The sequence below is a fragment of the Arvicanthis niloticus genome, chromosome 6 (genome assembly GCF_011762505.2).
Source record: "Arvicanthis niloticus isolate mArvNil1 chromosome 6, mArvNil1.pat.X, whole genome shotgun sequence".
Taxonomy (NCBI): Eukaryota; Metazoa; Chordata; class Mammalia; order Rodentia; family Muridae; genus Arvicanthis; species Arvicanthis niloticus.
Genome location: NC_047663.1, coordinates 35,797,831 through 35,819,335, shown reverse-complemented (window position 1 = coordinate 35,819,335; position 21,505 = coordinate 35,797,831). Strand labels below are relative to the sequence as shown.

At 35.8% G+C, this 21,505-nt stretch overlaps 1 protein-coding gene across 2 annotated transcripts in view; it reads right to left on the bottom strand.

Annotated features, from left to right (window-relative positions):
• Med13 (mediator complex subunit 13) overlaps positions 1-21,505 on the bottom strand; it is an 88,710-nt gene that overhangs the window by 37,666 nt on the left and 29,539 nt on the right. For both annotated transcript variants that reach the window (XM_034505477.2, XM_076936097.1), the window contains exons 8-10: positions 21,316-21,426; positions 12,695-13,378; positions 1,831-2,044 (exon numbers count right to left, since the gene is read on the bottom strand). In XM_034505477.2, coding sequence (XP_034361368.1) covers positions 1,831-2,044; positions 12,695-13,378; positions 21,316-21,426 — 1,009 coding nt within the window. The remainder of the gene's footprint in view (positions 1-1,830; positions 2,045-12,694; positions 13,379-21,315; positions 21,427-21,505) is intronic.

The following is a 21,505-nucleotide window of genomic DNA, read 5'->3' as shown; positions in this document are numbered from 1 at the left end:
ACTTGGCTTCTCATTCTTTTTCACTGTTTAGTTTGGTTGGCTTGGGATTTTTGTTTTGAGACAGGATCTCTATCTCTGTCTGGCCAGGAACTTGACATGTAGACAGGGCTAGTCTTAGATTCAGAGAGATCCTTGTGCCTCAGCTTCTTGAGTGCTAAGACTAAACATGTATGCCATTACATTTAGCTATCACTAATTCCTAAAGTAAACAATTAGCATGTTCACCTTACAGATCAATCATTTATACAAGGATGCTAACGAATCTGCCACAGGAATCATGACTGATGGTGTGAACTGGAACTTCTGACATAGTATAGATTTTCCAAGTCTGTGTTGAGTTTGAACTGTAGATATACCCTTCCCAGATACTACTGGTTTCATATTTACAAACAGGTAAGACTAAGTAACTGGCATATAATACAGCTAAGTAAAACTCTGTGAAAATTACAGTGTCTGTCTGTGTGTGTGTGTGTGTGTGTCTGTCTGTCTGTCTGTCTGTCTGTCGTCTGTCTATGCTACACCATGAGTGTGGAGCTCAAAGAACAACTTAAACGAGATGTCTCTTTCGATCATGTAGAACCCAGGGATCAAACTCAAGATTCCCAGGCTAGGAAGTGTCTTTTTTTTTTTTTTTTTTTGGGGGGGGGGGATGGATACACTTATTTGTCATATAAAAATTAACTCTTGACCAAGTATTTGATACCATAAGGCACAGAATAGCTACAATCTTGTTCAGAGTTCATTGATAGTATTTGTTTACAACCCTAAAAGTTGAAAATTCTGCTTCACATAAATGCATTATACAAAATGGTAGTATTTTTTTATTGTATATTTTATTTACACTTCAGATGCCATCCCCTTTCCCCATTCCCCCCCCCTTTAGAAAACCCCTATCCCGTGCCCCCTTTTTCTTTTTGCATTTATACATATTTTTAAAAATGTTAATCAAAGGCTTTATAAGTTTGGTAATGCTCAATCAAGAGGTGTAACCCACTACCCAACCTAGATATATCAACTATCTTTGATTGATGGAGATACATGAACATCTGCCTCCCTGTCTGCCCCCTCTTTCTCTCTCTCATCACCGAGCTTCTCCTCCTCTCCTTACTCCATCTCTTCCTCTCAGTACTCCTCCCACCTTAGCTCCTCCTACATATCACCCTTCCTGTTAAAATAAAACTTTTCAGAAGTATGTGTCTTTATTCACTCAGCCATCTCACCAGCCCCAGATAAGTGTTTTCATTATCCATCCTTTAAGGTTTTGCTTTTAAAAAGAAGGTAATCTTGCTAAATCACATACTCAAAAAATATCCCATATTTAATAAACCTAGTACCAGAGTACTTAAATGTTCTAATTCTGACCAAAGTTAATATACTCCTCATCCAATATGAAAACACAACAATAATCTTTCCCTTGGGAGGCAGAGGCAGGCGGATTTCTGAGTTCGAGGCCAGCCTGGTCTACAGAGTGAGTTCCAGGACAGCCAGGGCTACACAGAGAATCCCTGTCTCAAAAAAACAACAACAAAAAAAATAATAATAATAATAATCTTTCCATCAGAAACTAAGTCAAAGTGTGCCATATACCTGACTTAACCATGGTAGCATAAACATATTTATATACATATGATCAATCTTTCTAGTCTGGAATAAATGAGTTGGGCCGGGCATACAGCTCAGTGATAACAGAGTGCTTGCCTAGCATTGCCAAGGCATTAGGTTCAATGACCAATACCACCAAGAACAAAGCAAGCAGTGCCCGAGTGTGGCATCGAATGTGCAAGTGCACTGCAGTGTGCATACTGATAGGATAGGATCTCTGCTACTCACCTTGTGTTTCTTCCCAACTTCTCTCTCACTATTTTGTCTATCCTTTTTATCAGTAAAAATGAATTCCTCATCTCCTTCAACAAATGCATATGGATCAATTTTAGGTTCTTGTTCTGTATCAGATGCTATTGCTGAAAGATACTGATTTTTAATTTGATATTGCTGGACTATTTCATCAGAAACTTTTAAAGGCTTCTTACACTGCACCATTAACCTGCACAGAAAACATAGAAAATTAGTATGTGTTATCCAAACAAGCATTTGAAAATTCTAACTTTAAGTATTGTTTTTAGAATTACTCATAGTATTTATCCTATAATTTCCAATTTTACAAATGGAACTGAAGCCATATGATTTATTATAACCTCAATTTTAACAGAAAGATGAAACTAAAACCTGATTCTACACATTATTGTCCTTCCACCAGAACAAGCTGCCTTTTTAGTCATGTGCTATGTTCTCAAGTTCACAAGCATAGTGACTTGTCCAAAGCCTAGTACTGAGAAGAAATCTTCAACTACACAAATTGAAGTAATTATCAAGGTGGGAGTTTCATAGACAAGACATTTTCATATAATTTGTACAAGGAAAATAATTATCCTTTTCTTCTTTGCAAAGGACATGTTTTAAGATCAAAGTTTTGCCGGGCGGTGGTGGCACACGCCTTTAATCCCAGCACTTGGGAGACAGAGGCAGGCGGATTTCTGAGTTCGAGGCCAGCCTGGTCTACAGAGTGAGTTCCAGGACAGCCAGGGATACACAGAGAAACCCTGTCTCGAAAAACCAAGAAAGAAAGAAAGAAAGAAAGAAAGAAAGAAAGAAAGAAAGAAAGAAAGAAAGAAAGAAAGAAAGAAAGAAAGAAAGAGAAAGGAAAAGATAAGATCAAAGTTTTAAGGCCTTGTTTCTACTCCATGAAAGTAACATTTTTACTATTAGTAATGATGTCATCAAAACAAAATAAAATCACCAGGCCAAAAAGGAACTCAGTTTTCTTTTCTTCCTCTTGCAATGGAAGATCAATTTGTGTATTACCAGTCTCCTGGCTGGAAACAGTGATTTTAAAAAACGTATATTTCCACTCATACTCTAATAAGACAACAAAGGCGCTTAAAACCAGAGAAAGGACAGCAGAGAAATTCAAATGACAAACAAGAGGAAGCTAATTTATCAAAGAAATCTAGGCCTTAATTTTAAGGCTAAAGAGGGGAAGAACCACAACAAGGAAAACCCTGTAAAGCCTCAGGACCCATACTTCTGAACTGCAATGTTCACTGTTTATATTCCAGAGCAGAATGTGGATAAAAAATCATTAACTTCCAGTTAATAAAGCACTTTCAAACTTCAAAATTCCTTTTTTCTCGGGTTTATAAACCTCAAGTTGTCAACCTGTTAGAGCAAGGCAGCCAGGCTTCTAGTCAGAACATTTTCAACATCCTGCAGAAACTACTTAACCCTAACACTAAAGCCTGTAATACCCAAGTAAATCTCCCAAGGTTTCATTCTTCTTTTCCTCTCCAGTTTCATCTGCTTCTACTACATATCCTCTCTGTTTCCAGGGCCTTCCTTGATGCTCCTCAGGAGGACACACACCACCTTGACTATTCCTTTTGCTTGTAATATTAGTCCACCCATTTCCTTTACTTCCTCCAGTGCTTTGATTGAATGTCACCTTCTCTGTACATTATAACCACCTATTTAAAACTGTACCCAAACCCTCTGGGGGCAGTTATCTCCAAACATATATACTACATTACTCCTTCAAACTCTCATTCTCATTAGAATAATAGCCCCATCTTGTCTTGGTTCACTGAATCATCTCTAATACTGAAGGAAAGCTAAAACGCAAGGTAAGTAGTTACTAATATTTGATAATAAATGAGATGTAAACAAAGCACAAAACTAAAATAATTAGCATTAGTATTTTGTACTGTGAAGTAAAATAAACCATTCTTTTACACTAGAAAGCACTAAGATGTCACAGTCACACAGGCAATGTCAGCACTCGGGCCAGACTGAGCTACAGAATGAGATTTCATCTCAAATATATACACCCTCAACAAACATCGAAGAAAAACCAAGGACTGATGCCACTCATCATCTCCTCTGAACACTTAAACAAAAATTATGTACAGTTTGGAGCAGGAAATTATTACCCAGACTGTAAGCTGTATGACTGATATCAAACCTCAATCTATTATTAACACCTAGCACTGCCTCCACTTGGTTCCCTACAGAGTGAAACAGAGTCCATCAAAATAAAAGCCAGTGTTTCCTGAATGTTTTATCAGATGCTCAAGCAATTACTACTATTCTAAAGATACTAAACAAATCCCCAAAATTAACATAGCAAGTCTACAGTTTCATAAAAACATACTTGTGCCACAACTGTCAATAGAGACATATGAATTACTCATATCCATACTATGATGGATAGAGAGGGTGGTCTCTAAGTGATTAGAATTATGTAGCAACAAATAGTTTGTGCCAAAGTCACTTAGTGGCAAAGGTACAGATTAAAAACTTAAACACTAAACTAGTCGTCTTCTAATACCTACCGGGATAGTAGAAGATAATGAAATCCCTTGCACCTAGACTGAATGACACTACAAATCTGTGAAAGTGAACAAATCTTCTTTCTTATCAAGCCATCCTTTGGCAGAAGCAAAAAGACTGCCACATTGTTTAAATACATAATTATTAAACTGGTGTGCAGTCACATTATTAAAAGAAGTGAACATACTGCACAGAGCACTATTAAAAGTAAAGAAGAGTAAGCCAAGTGCACTGCCAAAAGACAACGTTTTCTTATTTTATTGAAGTGATCTTGGAGACATTGGCATATGCAAAAATTTTAAATGTACTCATTAATATCAAGTCACAATAAAACTGATATAAAATAACATTATACATTCTATATTAAAATCTTAGTAAAATTTCTAAAGTGCCAGATTCAAACAAATCATCATGTCTCTATCCAAATATATAGTACACAGCTTTTCTGAATATAAATAATACCTCTCCTTTCCTAAAAGGAGCTTTCACACATAGTCAAATTACTAACTACAAAGGTAATTTCAATTAGATACAAAACTAAAAACAAACTGGAAGATCAGATACAATAATAACAGAAAGCATTGAAAAGCCCAAACTAGGCAATAAATTGCCTGTATAGTTTTCATTATTACATCTCCTTCCTTTCACTAAAATAACAGCATACTCTCTTGGTATGCACCCACATAAAACATTTCTGCCTTTATTCAAAAGAATTCTTCCAGACAAGTTTTGACAATATGCATTGACAATTATAGGAGATAAGCTAAAGAAGGAAATGTTAAAAACAGAAGAACTGAGTATCTCAAAACCCTCTCACTTTCTTTAAATGGTACTAGCCCTAGTAACATCTCCATATTCAGAAACCATCGTTGAGCTGTCAAAAGTATAATTTTATTGCATTAAAATAAATAGCAAACAGAATTCTTAAAAGGTGTGAGTACAGTGAAATGAAAACAAGTTTATTTCATCACAGGCTTCTTTCTATGAAACAAAGACATTCAAAATTACTATTTTCAAAGATCAAATAATGCATTTTATAACTATATACATACAATAAAATATCTGGTGGATCTAATATAACACAAGAGTTCTTTCTTCTGATGACTATTATTTAAAAATTCGAATATATCCTAACTATAGAAGAAAATATGAAGAGCTAGGCCCAAGCAAATTTTCTCTGCTCAGGGTTTAGAAACACCATCTAAATAAAAATAGCAGATTGTTTTTAAGCATCTATAAATTCCATTAAAACATGCTAAATCCTTTTTTAAAACATCAAAACCATGTTTCTTGGCATGGATTTTTCTATCTTTAAATTTTTTTGGCTTGTTAGTTTGTTTTGAGCCAGGGTCTCTCTATATAGCCCTGACTGTACTGGACTTGCCATGTAGAGCTTGCCATGTAGACCAGGCTGTGTTCAAACTCACAGAAATTCGCCTGCCTCTACCTATCAATTACTGGAATTAAAGATGTGCACTGCACAAAAGCTATCTTTAACTTTTAAATCCCTAGGCCAGAGGTGGCACTCAGGAGACAAGAGGCAAAGAAAGGAAAGAGGCAGGCAGGTTCAAAGGTACCAAGACTTTCCTTGTCTCAAAAAAAAAAAAACCCTAAATAACCTACACAATTTAAAAAATCATTGGCCTCTACTCTAAAACAGTTTCAATTATACTAACAAACTGAAAATAACTAGGAAAAATAAAGATATTCGCCGCAGATGTATACACCTTGCATATAGAATATGCTATACTACTATATATCCCCAACTTTCCCTTTCTCCTAATAAATTCCAACAGATTAGAAAAGGAATCATAATTCAGCATAGCTCATGAAAAAGTTTTCAAAAAGTACTATGCATGAAAGTATAAGAATGCAGTTTTATTGAGAAATGATGAACTGCATTATTCTGTATTAGTTTAGCAGCCAAAACTATTAAAAATGTAGAATACTGGGGCTCAAGTGATGACTCAGGTGTCCAAAGCACTGCAGCTTAAGGCTGCTCTTCAACAGGTTATGGGTTTGGTCCCCAGCACCAACAAGAAAGCTCACAATCATCTCTATCTCCAGTCACAGGGAGATCTGATATCTAATTTAAACAAACAAACAAAAAAAAAACAAAACAAAAAAACCAAACAACCAAACAAAAAAACCCTGTAGAACATAAAGATCAATGCTTCTCCCTCACTTATCCATTCTGTCTCAGGGCCCAGATTAGCCTCTAATTCTCTATGAATTCAAGGATGCCTAATTCCTTATCTTCTGGCTTTCACCTCCCTTCCAAGTGTTAACATTACACATGTACACCACCACACTTGATTTTTTAATGCAGTGCTGAGGATTGAACTCGGCTTCAAGCATGCTACCAAGCAAGCACCCTTTTAACTGACTTTATCCACAGCTCTCTTGTATCCACCCACCTATGGGGCACAGTGCCACACTGAAGCACCAACAGTAAACACCAACTCTTTACACCAAATAGAAACAGAAATTTTAAGCTTCTCCAACTGATAATTATCCACGAAGGCACAGACCTATAAAAGGCAACACTCATAAAGAAAATAATTCTTCAGATGAATTTCTTCTCTGTACTGTCTATACCTCACTTGTTTTTTAACACATTACAATTTGCTGGCATTTCATACTTCTAAAGTCATATTTCTGCAGTGTCCATTTCTAATATACACATAGCTAAAGTCATGAAGGACAGAAAGACAGATCAAGAGTATGTTGATCCCTCTCTAGGAAAACAGGTACTGTTTATATCATCTAATTAATGACCAAAAATCACAAAGTAGAAGATCATGTATGCATGCACATACCATATACCTAAGATCTAAAGTGCATAATGTATCTAGAGACTCTCTTCTATCACTGTACACATATTTCCCCTTCCTTTATAAAGATGTCATTACTTAGCCAGACCTTAACTTTTACTAAGATCTTACTTTTTAAATTTTTCAGTTGTTTCAAGGCAGTTCTATTTCGAAAAACAATTTCATCTATAACATCCCATATTTCTTCCCATTCTTCTTGTTCCTAATTCCCTAGGAAAGACAAATAATTTGCAGTCTTAACCTGCTTAAAAACATCAAAACTACAAGGTGGTAGAGGAGTACAGCTTTAATCCCAGCACTTGGGAGGCAGAGGCAGGTGGATCTCTGAATCTGAGGTCAGCCTGGTCTACAAAGCAAGTTCCAGGAACAACAGCTACACAAAGAAACCCTGTCTCAAAAATCAATCAATCAATCAATCAATCAATATTCCTACAAAGAGACATCATTAAGAGGCCAGGAGTGGTGGTATAAGCCTTTCAGCACTCCCAGAAGAAGGAGGCAGATAGATTTATGAGTTCAAGACCAACCTAGTAAGTTCCAGGACAGTCAGAACTGCATAGAAGAGAGACTGTGTTAACAACTCATCCAAATAAATTAGGTTGTTGAGATGCAATCAAAAGAACATAATAGTGAATCATAAACATTTCAATAAGGGACACCGTCTGTCTCTATTCTTTGCCACTTCCTATGAGATAAATGTTCTTCTGAATTTTCAAACTATCAACTAAAAGTATTAATATCAGGTACTGAATTATCAAGTCCTTCTAAAAAGATTTGGGTTTCACAGCAACATCAATTACCAAGCCAAATATTTTACAAGTGGTTTGGGGGACTAAAATAGTAAACTATCATTATCTCTATCTCCCCTCCCTCTGTCTGTCTGTCTCTGTCTGTCTCTGTCCGTCTGTCTCTCTTTCTCGCTCTCTCATTTTTTGTTTGTTTTGTTTTGTTTTTCCAAGACAGAATTTCCTTGTGAAGCCTTGGCTCTCCTGGAACTCACTCTGCAGACCAGGCTGGCCACATATTCAGAGATTTGTGTATGATTCATGTGCCTCTGCCTGCAGAGTGCTGGGATTAAAGGCATGCACCACCACTGTCCAGGCAGATAGTACAATTCTAGAGAACCTAATAATTACGTACATTTGGACCATTTAATTTGACAACAGTTTTAGGGGTCAAAATTCTATAAAAGTCACATTATCAAATATATTTTATGCTAATTTTAACTGTATATAAATTCATCAAGTTGTACACAGACTTTAAGCCTGATGTAATTTTGGAATGTGACTTTCTATTTGCCAGGTTTTTATAATAAAGGATACATTAAGACACATTAAGACAAAACAGCACTGTGCCCTTCGTAACTTTTTTGTTGTGGGATAGATACTACCATGTACACTAAATAGCCACTCAGCAGCATTCTACTCTCTACCTACCAGATGTCAGAAACACACCTTAGTTCTAAAAACTAAAAGTGGACACCAGCCAATGCCACCTGAGAATTCCTGTCATTCCAGCGATTCCAGGGAAAATGACAGAACCAAAAGGCAACACACATAAATCTTTTGCTCCTATTACTAATCTACCGAGTGTAAAACTGTTATATTTCATAAATGCTTCTGAGTTAACATAAAAACAAAACTTGTTATGGGACCTTATGTGATATCTATCATTGTACTACAAGACAAGGCTTAGAATTAAAGAGGAATTCTGACAGAATATAGTTTTCTATCTGGTATAACAACAAAAGACATACAATTCCACAAAATAAAAAATTAAATTTGCTTAAATAAAACCAACAGCAAACCTTTTATTCAAGGTTTTTGTTTGTTTTTCCCTTTTTTATGACTGAGGGGTATGCATGGAAGGCCAGAAGTAAAGATCTGTTCCATCCTGACCTCACATAACCATGACCTCGTCTACTCAGCATGGTGGTTTTCTACTTTATGCTTCTTTTCATTTGTATTCAATGAGAAAAATGTCAAGTAATTTTTTTAACAGCTTCTGATGTTAAATGTTATAAGCTCAAACAACCAATACATGTGTTTAAAGCTATGGCCAGAATTCTTAGATCTTATGAATATAATGTGCCCATAAAAACTCATTCCTAAAGTTTTCTGATGTAAAAATATTCATATCACTACGTTTGTACAATAAGTAAGACAATCCAACCTGGAAAGAAAAAAAAGTTGTAGAATACTAAAGTGTCTAGCCGTACTGTCATCTGATTCCTCCAAATATCTGTGGGATCTCTAAAATGTGCACGGCATTACTCTACTCTAGGTGTATGTCTGCCTGTATACCCTGTGTGTTCTTGTGTTAAGACAAGTAGAGCAGTAAACAAGAGAACTTGCCCTTGTACATTTTAACAAGGAAAAGATTCCATTAACAAATACATAATTTCAGATATAAAGGTATGTTAGCAACAAATTTTTAAAAATGCTATATAGGAGAGGTGGTGATTTGGTAGAATGAAGATGGACCATAACTTGGACAGAATAATCATAAAAATTCCCAACAACTCTCAAGCAACACTAAATGATAAAAAAGTAAATGGTTCTCTGCTTCTCTAATGTAATCAGAACAACCATGAGCCTGACCTCCCTTTCTTTTTTTTTTTAAAAGGAAGATATTGTAGATAATAAGTCAGAGATCAAGTTGAAGATAGGGTGAACATTGCTTAGCAGTTCAGGAATGCAAATTCAAGATCCTATCTCACCCTAGTCAGAATGGCTACCCAAAAACAGTGGGGAGAGACAACAAATGCAGGCAAGGATATGGGAAAATGAACACTTACTCACTTCTAGTATAAGCAAAATGGAACTCTCATAAAGGTTCCTCAAAAAAACTAAAAGTAGAGCAACCATATGATCCATTAAGATACTCACCCAAGTGTGTTTATAGCAGAATCATTACTAAACAAAAGCTAGTGAATGATGGCAGTTTACACATCCACCAATGAATAAAGTATGGTACAAACATAACGGAATTTTATGTACACAATAAAGAAAACGAAATCATGACATTTGCAGGAAAATGGATAGACCTAGAAATCATGTTAAGCAAAATACGCCAGACTTAGAAAGGAACTTACTTATGGAATATGTATGTATGTATGTATGTATGTATATGTACACATATACTTGTGTATATGTGTATGTATCTCCACACACACACACATACATACACATATACACAAGTATATACATATATGTGTATATTCATCTATGTGTATGTGTATATAGGTCATGAAGCTAAAAAGATAAAGTGAGAAAGGTCTTAAGGGAAAAAAGTTTTAAAAAGGGTAATGAAATACATGATTTAAAAAATAAAAACAATGAAAGGGAACCAGCCACAGATGGAGGGCACAGAGAAGGGCAATTGTGAGGAGCTAGTGACAAAGAATGATGACAAATTGGTATGAAAATGGCAGAAGGAAACACATTCCTTTGTATTTAACTTCTTTAAAAGACTACATTTCCAGGCACTGCTTCTACAGTTTGTTACTAGACAAGTTTCTCTGACTGTGTAGTGCACCCAAGACCACAAGGAAGAAATGAACCATTCTCTCCTGAATGTGAAGCCAGCTCTAGGTGCTACTCCTCCTTCTCAGTGTTACAGAGGAACTGTGATCAACTGCCAATACCTACACAGAGGGTCACAACCTTAGGATCCAAAGGCTTCTTAGGATTCTAAAGCTTCTACTAGGCATGCATGTGTTGCAGGCTGAAATGTTCCATGCACATAAAGCAAAGCAAACTTAAAAAAAAAAAAACACAAAAACAAACAAACAAGCAAATTTAAAAAAAAAAAAAAAAAACCCACCAAGCACTAGGGCTATTGCTCAGTAACAGACTGCTTGCCTGGCATTCACCCAGCACTGGATTTGATGCCCAGGACTACAGGTAAAACAAAAAGAAAAAGGAGGATGTGTCCAATTTTAAGCAACTAATAAAATCTAATATATCGTGTAACATTAAGACTAATAGTGGGTAGAGAGATGGCCAATGGTTAAAAACACTGGCTGCTCTTTCAGAGCACAGGAGTTCAATCCCCTACACTCACATGGCAGCTCACAATTGTCAGTTCCAGGAGATGCAACAGCCTCCTCTGGACTCTGACGTCATCAAAAACACCTACAGTACAAACACAAATATGCAGGCAAAATATCCATACTCATAATAAATCTAAAAATGTTTATAAAGATGTTTTGCTGGTTGATTTACACTATTAGAAAAATTTACACATTAAAAATAAAAAGGCCTTATTAGATAGGCTAAGATTGTATTCCAATCAGTATATAATGTAAAGGAAGAACCAAAAGAAAGCCACATTCTACCCAAAGTTTGCCATATATTAAGTGAACAAAGATGGCAAACTAGATATAGAGAGATATCTACATTACATTTAATAGTACAGGACTAGGACCAAAATAAACAAAAAAAGAAAAAAGAAACCTTAAAATTTAGACAGGTAATTCACAGAAGAAAAACACTAACTGTTCAATGAATATTTTAAATGGTGTTTAATATTACTAGAAATCTATAAACATCCATCAAAATAATGCCTTGCCATTCTTCATGCAATTAAAACAGTGTTATGCCAAGGACTTATAAAAATAAAAACCAAACCAACAGTATTTTCATGGTTTGCTGCCTTATGATGGCATTAACTGTAGGCCAGCTGTTTGAAGAGCAAACTGGCTCCAACACTTTTCATTGAAAAGGGACAAATCTCAAGGTGTGACAATTCCTCTTTCACAATGTTTATTAAAGAAACTCTTTTAAAAATTTATTTATTTTATCTATGAGTACATTGTAACGATCTTCAGACACACCAGAAGAGGGAATCAGATCCTATTATAGATGGTTGTGAGCCACCACGTGGTTGCTGGGAATCGAACTAAGGACCTTTAGAAGAGCAGTCAGTGCTCTTAATTGCTGAGCCATCTCTCCAGGCCTCCTAAAGAAATTCTTATACAAGCAAATGTGTACCCACTCTCCTCACTGTTACCTACTTTGTTGCCAAGAAAAACATACAAAATGATGTCCATCTAAAAGAAAATAGAGATGCTATAGCTGATCCACTAGTAATAGAAGATCACAAAGCAATTATACAAGGTAACTAAGTCTGTATGACATAAGGCATGTATAGAACTAAGTGCCAAATTCAGGCCAGTGAAAGAAGTAGAAGAATAGATGGATCTTGTCACAGGCAACCCCTTTAGGTGGATGACAGAAACTAAAGCTTTTACATATTATTTTCTCCACATTTTTGTGGCTAAATGTTTTTTTTTTTTAATAATAAAAGTTTCCTTCAGAGATAAACATACTAAAGAAATTATTCAAATTTAATACCCAGAATATGTTTTTGTAATTCCTATCCTATAACCAAGCCTAGAGTCCCAGCATTAAGAAGTTATATCACCTTTTACTCTTAACTTATAGTAGCGACTATTAAAAACAAAAAATACATACTCTGTAACTGATGTTACACTTTCCTGTCCAAAAGGTCCAACTGGATCATCCTTGAATTTATCATTTGGAAGTTGAGGTGGTAAAAATTCTATATCTTTTTTCTTTGGGACTTTGTAATACTTCCAGGCTACATTAGCTTCATCTTCTTCCAAGCTTACTGCTGTACCAACATACACGGTAGGTTCTACCGCTTCCTGAAATGGAGGTGGGAAAGACTGGGACAAACTGTCTATCCTATCTTCCATTGGTTTGGTAGGAACCAAGGGATCCGGTGTTGGCATTTGATAAAAATGTTGACTCTGGGGAGTTGAAGGTGTTTTAGTCACTCCTTCATCAACCACATCACATGGATGAGGACTAAGTGGGGGAGGCTGAGGTGAATTTGCCAGTTCAGTGCCATGCATCTGAGGAGTCTTTGCTACATCATTAGTTCGGATATTTGAAAATCTCACTTGACTATCTGCAGCAGAGATCACAAGTCTTTGGCTGGCTGAATCTGTGTCCATGCCAATATCATCACTAATTGATACACGATGGTGAAAAGGTGTCAAGGGGCGCTTTTGTGGCTTCTCACTCTTTTCTTGCTTCTCATTGGTCTTGTGCTTAGGAAGTACTTGCTGTTGCTGCCCTAAAGATGGTGCCTGTCCTTGTTGCCCAGTATTTCTTGTTTTGAGACTTTTATGCCTGAAAAGTTAAAAACAAAAAACAACAACAACAAAAAACAGATTTAGTTATTTATGTTAATGTACACAATTATAGAAAGCATATAAAGTGATTTTTGAGACACGTGACATCATTGGTTTTTCATACGCAAAATAAGATGATTTGAATTTACAAATCACTTGTTCAGTAATCTTAAGCATAACAGCATACAGAACAATCCATAAAAGCCAATTTACAGAACTGGAGAGATGGCATGATGGTTAAGGAGCATTGGCTCTTGCAGAGGACTCGGGTTCAATTCACAATACTCATGTGGTAACTCACAACCATATTTAGCTCCAGCTCCAAAGAACCTCATGCCTTTTTCTGACCTCTTCAGGCACCAGGAATACACATGGTACATATACATATATGCAGACAAAACACTCATGCACATAAAATATATCTTCTAAAAGAATTCTAAATCAACTGATATTCACTTAATAGGTCTGTGCTCAAATAGCTAATTAACTTATATCATCTTACTATTGTGGCTTCTCAATAAACCTAGTTAAGATAAAAAAGTATAAGGAAATTTGAAATGTCTTCATTTATAAATGTACCTGTTATTTCACACTTTTTTTCTTTAATTCTGGGAGCCTTATTTGGTAGCTAAATCAATCAAAGCTACCAACAGAACAGTAGCACAGGCTAACCACCTGATTCAATCCTGAAAGCCACATGGAAGGCAAGAATCAACTCCTACAGGTGGTCTTCTGATCTCCACATACTCACTGCTGCGTGTGCATGCCCACCCCAATAAACAAATTTAACAAATCAAAATGTTTTTAAAAAAAACGGCAGTGATTTTTTTTTCACAGAAGTTTCTGATAAAAAACATTTTGAATAGTTCTTTCTCACAAAGTCTGGGACATCTAACTAGATACTATCAAAAAAAAAAAAAAAAAAAAAAAAAAAGACCTATATCCAAAGGACATAGAGAAACCAAATCCACCATTACCCAGACAGCAGAATCAAAGACAATGTATGAAAATCACAGACCAATATTCTTCAAGAACACAAGTGTACATCATTAACAAAAGTGAATAAAAACAATCATCATAAAGCAAATGAAGTTTATTCTAGCTAAAAATTAGGGTATGACATTAGAAAAGAAAAATAAATCAGTAGTATTCATTACATTAACAGAGTAAATGAAAAAACAAAGGAACAATTATTACTAATAACCAAGTAATAACTACACATTATTACTTAATATTTAAATAAAATATATCCAATACAACAAGGCAAAAAAAGAAATCAAACATCTTGGGCTGGAGAAATGGCTCAGTGGTTGAGTCCTTCGGTTGTTGGAAGGGACACCTTTATTAGGTGGCTCACAACTGCCTGTAACTCTTCTAGCTCCAGGGAATCCTAGGCCTCTGCCCTCCAGGTACCCGTACTGATTGGCACATTCTCATACTCAGACATGTAATTAAAAATAATAAAAATAAATTTTTTAGAAAAAAAGAAATCAAATATCTCAAAAGAACAAAAACTGTATTTGTAGTTGATAGTTATAAACTTCAGTGCAAAGATCAAAGTTAATTTTTTTTTTTTTTTTTTTTTTTTTTTTTTTTAAAGATAGGGTCTCTATGCAGCCATATCTGTCTGTCCTGGAATTATCTGTACACCAGACTGGCCTCCAAGAACTGGGGTTAAAGGCATGGGCCACTACAACTAGTTAAAAAACTTAAACATTCTCAGAAGAAGGGTAACCAGATCCTGTGTCTCTTCTGATGTGGCATATTACAAAACAATTGTCTGTGAAATACTCTTGCCAAAAATGTTGACTCTAAGATAAGTTTCTACTACAATAATAATAATGCCCAATATGGGACTGGAGAGATGGCTCAGTGGTTAAAAGCACTGGCTATTTCTAACAAAAGGACCTAGGTTCAATTCCCAGCACCAATATGGCAGCTCACAACTATCTGTAATTCCAGTTCCAGGAGAACCAACACTCTCACACAGATATACATGTAGGCAGAATACCAATGTATATAAAATAAAAATAAAATATTTTTAAAATGCCTTGTATGTGGCTCTAAGAACCTAACCTAGATGCTGAAATTCAGGCTCAGTAATTAACAGCACATACTGCTGTAACATAGGACTCAAGAACAAACATAGAATGCCAAGCCTCTATGGTAGCCTAATCAAGGAAAGATAAAGATACTTAACAGTAACACAAATATACACTCACACAAACACACACACACACTACACTCACACAAACACACACACGAAGCAAAAAAATTAATAATAAAATAAATTGGTGTAAAAATAATGACAATATCACTCATCTCTCAGTTACTCAAATACTTGCCTGTTGCGGGGATTAAAACTTTTAATTTAAAACATTTTTGAGACAGTATTTCCTGTCTCAGGTTGCCAAATGCTGGTATTACAAATGCGTGGCATCACACCCAGTTAAAATTATTTTCGTAATAGCACATTTTTGCCTTTCCCATTATGCCGACATAAAGAGCGGCAGGCGGTCAGACCCTTAGAGCAGTAAGTACCAAATGTGCTAGTGCTGATGGCTGTGGTCTTCACTGCCAGGTTAACAGGAGCTTCTCTCTCAGTCTGTTTTCTGAGTTGTATGTTGTACAGAAGTTTGAACCCAGAGCCTGAGCAGTATGCTACAGAAGCATACTACCAATTCTGAACATGCTTAAAGCCAATTTTACTTTAAACTCAGTCTCACTGTTTGTTCTACTAAGACCGGGGAGGGGGAGAAACCACACTTTATTAAACTTCAACAGCTTTATATACTTGTACTGCTTTCCATATTCTGTATGACAAAAACGGGTCCATATGCAGCCTGTCTGCTACACAACTGAGGTCGTTGGTTGCTTTGAGGAAAATTACTTACATTGTTGCTTGAGGTTAAAGTGAAACTAGCCTTTTTTCTTCATGAAATAATATTTTTATTTGAAAAACAAATCACTGAGTTGAATATGGCAGAATAATCATGAGCATAAGGCCAGCCACCAGCTTCATGCGAGCTAGACTAGCCTGTGGCTATATAGCAAAATCATGTCACATGCAAAAAAAGGAAAATAACCACCGATAAGCCATAATTATCCATTTTTTTCATTATTTGGTAAAATTGCTTAATAAGGTTCTTTAAAAACATAGTAAATTTGCCATTTTAATTAAGAACAACTGATAAATTTGAGCTTTTGAGTAACATTTAAAAATCTGAAGTTACATTAGGCTACTGGTGACATAAATGTGTTTTTAATATTAAATACAACAAAATGTTCCAACACTCAAATTTGCATAACTCAGCAAACCACTGTCTTCCAAATAACCAATACTAGATGTTATAAAATCATACTATGTAAAAACATCATTCCAATCATCAGTGGAATCCGTTTTATTAAAGTAGATTTAGCTTCCACACTACAACTGACTTTGGGCATAGTGACAGGCTCCTTTAATCCCAGGACTTGAAGGGAGGCAGAAACAGGTGGATCTGTGAATTCAAGGCCAGCCTGGTGTACAAAGCTAGCTTCAGGATAGCCAGGACTACATACAGAGACAGTATTTCACAAACACCCCAAAAAGAAAAATTCAATCAAAATAGTATTTAAATAATTTCTTTAAAAAAATGTTTATGAAAATAATTTATAAAGCTTAATAATTTATTAAGATCACTTAATGTTCTTACAAAGGACCAAAGTTCAATTTTCAAGTGCTCACGTGGCAGTTCCTAGTTTGTAATTGCAGTTCCACTGATATCTGACACCCTCTTCTAACCTCTATTGGTACCAGGTATATACATGGTGCAAATATACATGCAGGCAAAACACTCATACACATAAATTAATAAATTAATCTAATTTTTAAAAGAATACTTTGTTCATGTGGATGTATATTAGGTTTCTTGGTTTGTTTTTTTTTTAATGAAGCAGTGGTTTAAACTGTATCTAAAGTGAATTATTTCTTAACTAAGTAGTACGTTAAAATGTATCTAAAATGAATATAAATTAGGTTCACATAAATAAAACCACTGTAGAGTTCAATTATTGTTTCTCTGGGTGCTGGAGATCAAAGCCAACCAAGGTCTTCTCCATGCCAGGCAAATATTCTACCAATGAATCACATCCTTAAATTCTAGCAGTAACTTTTAAGAGTATAAATGAGACCTGATACGAACTTTGAGAGTCTACTTCCTACAAGGCAATAATAAAGATACCATATCCAAGCCCGGTGTGGCGGCACATGCCTTTAATCAGGAGGACATCAGATCTCTTTGAGTTCAGGGCCAGCTTGGTCTACAGAGAGTTCCAGGACAGCCAGGGTTACACAGAGAAAACATTGGGGGATATAGGGGACAAAATAGGATAACCACTGATGAAATGAAATACATGGCTATACTTTATGTATAAGGAATTGGAACAGTAAACAGTCATATTTATTTACTTCATTATTGAATAAGAAACTACTAAATTAGGGCTTACAAATATTACTAGCAGTAGCTCTTTAAAATTGTTGACATTAAGTCCCCATCCTGTTATTCAATATAGACCTTTCCAAAATTTAAGGCTTTTTTTACACAGAACTGTTCTACCAGTAATTTCATACTAAACAAAATGGGTGAGTCTTCCCAAAGGACTTGTCACCCTCACAGTAGACAAAGTGATCTCTTCCAGAGTTTTTCCTACTAGTCTTACTAATCCCCCTTACCAATGTAAAGATGCAACTAAAATAATTTTATCCTCCTCAATAATGACAATTCTAGGGACAGTTTTCAGATTAGTACAAGCACAAGAAAACCCTTTATATGTAAAAATATGATGCCTCAAATTTCTGAGTTTGAAATGAGTAAATTCAAGTCACAAGAGTTTAAAAGTCACATTACCCAGTATATTTTCTGACTTGTACTTATCACTCTTAAATTTAGAAAGAGAGCCGGGCGGTGGTGGTGCACGCCTTTAATCCCAGCACTTGGGAGGCAGAGGCAGGTGGATTTCTGAGTTCGAGGCCAGCCTGGTCTACAGAGTGAGTTCCAGAACAGCCAGGGCTACACAGAGAAACCCTGTCTCAAAAAACCAAAAAAAAAAAAAATTAGAAAGAGACCTGAATTTTTTGTAAGCAAATTCTCACTTCCACTAGAGCATAGGTTTCAGCTACAGGCTTGTTCATTCGTGTACTCTGAGCCCCGGAGAGCTCTTGTCCAAAACTAGGTACTAGGTATCAATGTATGTATGTCTGTGTGTGTGTGTGTGTGTGTGTGTGTGTGTGTGTGTCTGTCTGTCTGTCTGTCTGTCTGTCTGTCTGTCTGTCTCTCTCTCTCTCTCTCTCTCTCTCACACACACACACACACACACACACACACCCCTACAGAAAATATATAGAAAATCACATTTACGGATTTAGTATATCAAAATCTCTATAAACCTAGAAAGAATTTCCTTAAAATGTAACAGAATGTAACTTTTAAAGAGCAAACTTCTGTCTTAAGGCCAAGAATTTAATTATTAATATCATCCTTTAGTGTCTTCCTCTATAATCACTTCAAATAAAAAACTGAAATCCAGTATTTCAAGAGGACTAAAACAAAAGCACATTATAAACAAAACAAAACAAAAAAGCTACCAATAAAAATCTCCACATAGAGAAAGAAAGCCTTCTTTTCTGAGACTAGACAGTAAGTGTTGCAGCTGTTCGTGTGCGCACGCACGAATGAACACACACACACACACACACACACACACACACACACACACACACAGTGGTCTCATAAGAGCCAAAGGATTCAGAATTTCCAAAAATGTATACCTACATACAGTGATACATGACTAGTCAAATCTGCCATTGCCAAGTGAAAGTATCACAGACAATATGAAAATGAGATATGGATATGTTCCAATAAATTTTTATTTATACATACTAAAATTTGAATTTAATAATTCATGTACCACAAAATACATTTTTTAGCCTTTTCAAACTCTTTAAAATGTACAAATCAGAAAGCTAGAACAATAGTTCACTTGTTAAGAGCAGGGGTTGCTCTTCTAGAGAATCCAGGTTTGATCCCCAGCAGCTCACAAGTGTCTGGGATTCTGGTCCCATAAGATCCTACACCCTCCTCTCACCTCCTCTCACCTCCTCTCACCTCCTCTCACCTCCTCTCACCTCCTCTCACCTCCTCTCACCTCCTCTCACCTCCTCTCACCTCCTCTCACCTGTGCATCAATGCATACACAGGATGGATGCACATACACACAGACAAAACACCCTTAAACAATACAATTACGTGTTTCATTTTTTTGTTTGTTTGTTTTCAAGACAAAGTATCTCTGTATAACAAACAGCCCTGGCTGTCCTGCAACTTGCTTTGTAGACCTGGCTGGCCTCCCAACTCTCAGAGACCTGCCTGCTTCTGCCTCCCCTGGGATTAAAGGCCTGTGCCACTGGGCCTGGCCCTTTCTGTTTAAACGTTTAAGTATCATTTTCAGCTCACAGGCCATACAACAAAAAAGGGAGTGGACTACATTTAACCAAGTAAATAAAAGTTGTCAATCTTGTTCTTAAATTTTGTTCAAGAACAATTATAGTTAACTAGCTTAATCTGTTAAATATCAGTTAATGAGCCAGGCAGTGGTGGCACACACCTTTGATCCCAGCACTTGGGAGACAGAGGCAGGCTAGATTTCTAAGTTCGAGGCCAGCCTGGTCTACAGAGTGAGTTCCAGGACAGCCCAGGCTATCCAGAGAAACCCTGTCTCAAAAAACCAAAAAAATTAAAAATTAAATATAAATAAATAAATAAAATATCAGTTAATGTATCATACACTGATTCTAATCTACCAACAGAGGCAAGTTTTCAACAGTGTTACCTTTCAAAACGTAGATGGTTCAACCCAAAAAAACTAAGTAAAAACTTAAATTTACACAAAAACATACCACAACACTTGAAAGTCTATCAACATATTCAAGTAAACCCAGTTAATGTATAAAAAGCAAAACAAAAACAAAAAAACTACAACCTTGGCTACAACTTGGAAGGACTCCATTCTTTTAGATGATTTTCATGGAGAAACACGGGTAGGTACATATTCAATCACAAATTATGTTAACAGACGTCAAAGCCACTATTTATGTTTTATGTGATGGTAAAAGCATATAATCTACTTCTAATCTGCCAAAAACTAATAAACTTGACAAAAGCCTGAAAATCAAATCTCATCAAAAGATCTCAAAATATTAAATCAATCCAACTGCCCCAAGAATCCTACGTTACACCATTCATTCTGCTGCCAATCTTTCGGTAATACAGTTAATTGGAAAGCTGGTATTTTGGTCATGTCTCCTGTAAAATCATTAATTCTTTATCTTATTTTAGCAACTTACTGATAGTTGCCCAAGAATAACAACTTGCTACATGAAACTCAATAATGTATTTACTATTTTAAAAATTATGAAAATTATTTCTTTTATAAAAATCCCAGGGAAAATTTCTCAGATACAATGCAGCTGAGGAATGTGTTCCTCCAGAGATGTATGAGCCAAGGATGGTGACCATGACTGTGATCCCAGTACTGTAAATGCTGAGATGAGAAAATCTCAAGTTCAAAGTCAGCCAGAGTATCACAGTTAGAGCCTCAAAACCACCACCAAAGGGTATCTACAGGTGATATATATACTAGAACACAGTAAAAAATTTTATTTATTTGGCTAGTGGGAAAGCTTTCCCAGTCCCACATCTGGCAAGAAAAAAAAGCCATAAATTTTATGTTCTTCTCTAAATCAGCTTTAAATTCCTGGCTATCTTTTCTCAATTATCTCCTTGGGGAGGATGGGGGAATCTTAACATATTTACATAAGCTACCCAAAACAAATATTAGTCTTATAACTATAATATATACACACACGTAAGCATCACCAATTGAAAATAAACTTACCTCAAACAACTGCAGCTTGTTCTTTGTGTGGCTTCAACAAAGTCCCAGCATCCTATTTTATCAGCTGTCTCTTCCTCACACAGGCCACTGGATGTAGCAGAATACTTCCTCCTAAAGTGTGAGTTACAAATTCCTTAATATATTTTGATTAGAGCTAAATTTAATCTTTAATTTTATTTATTCATTTGTT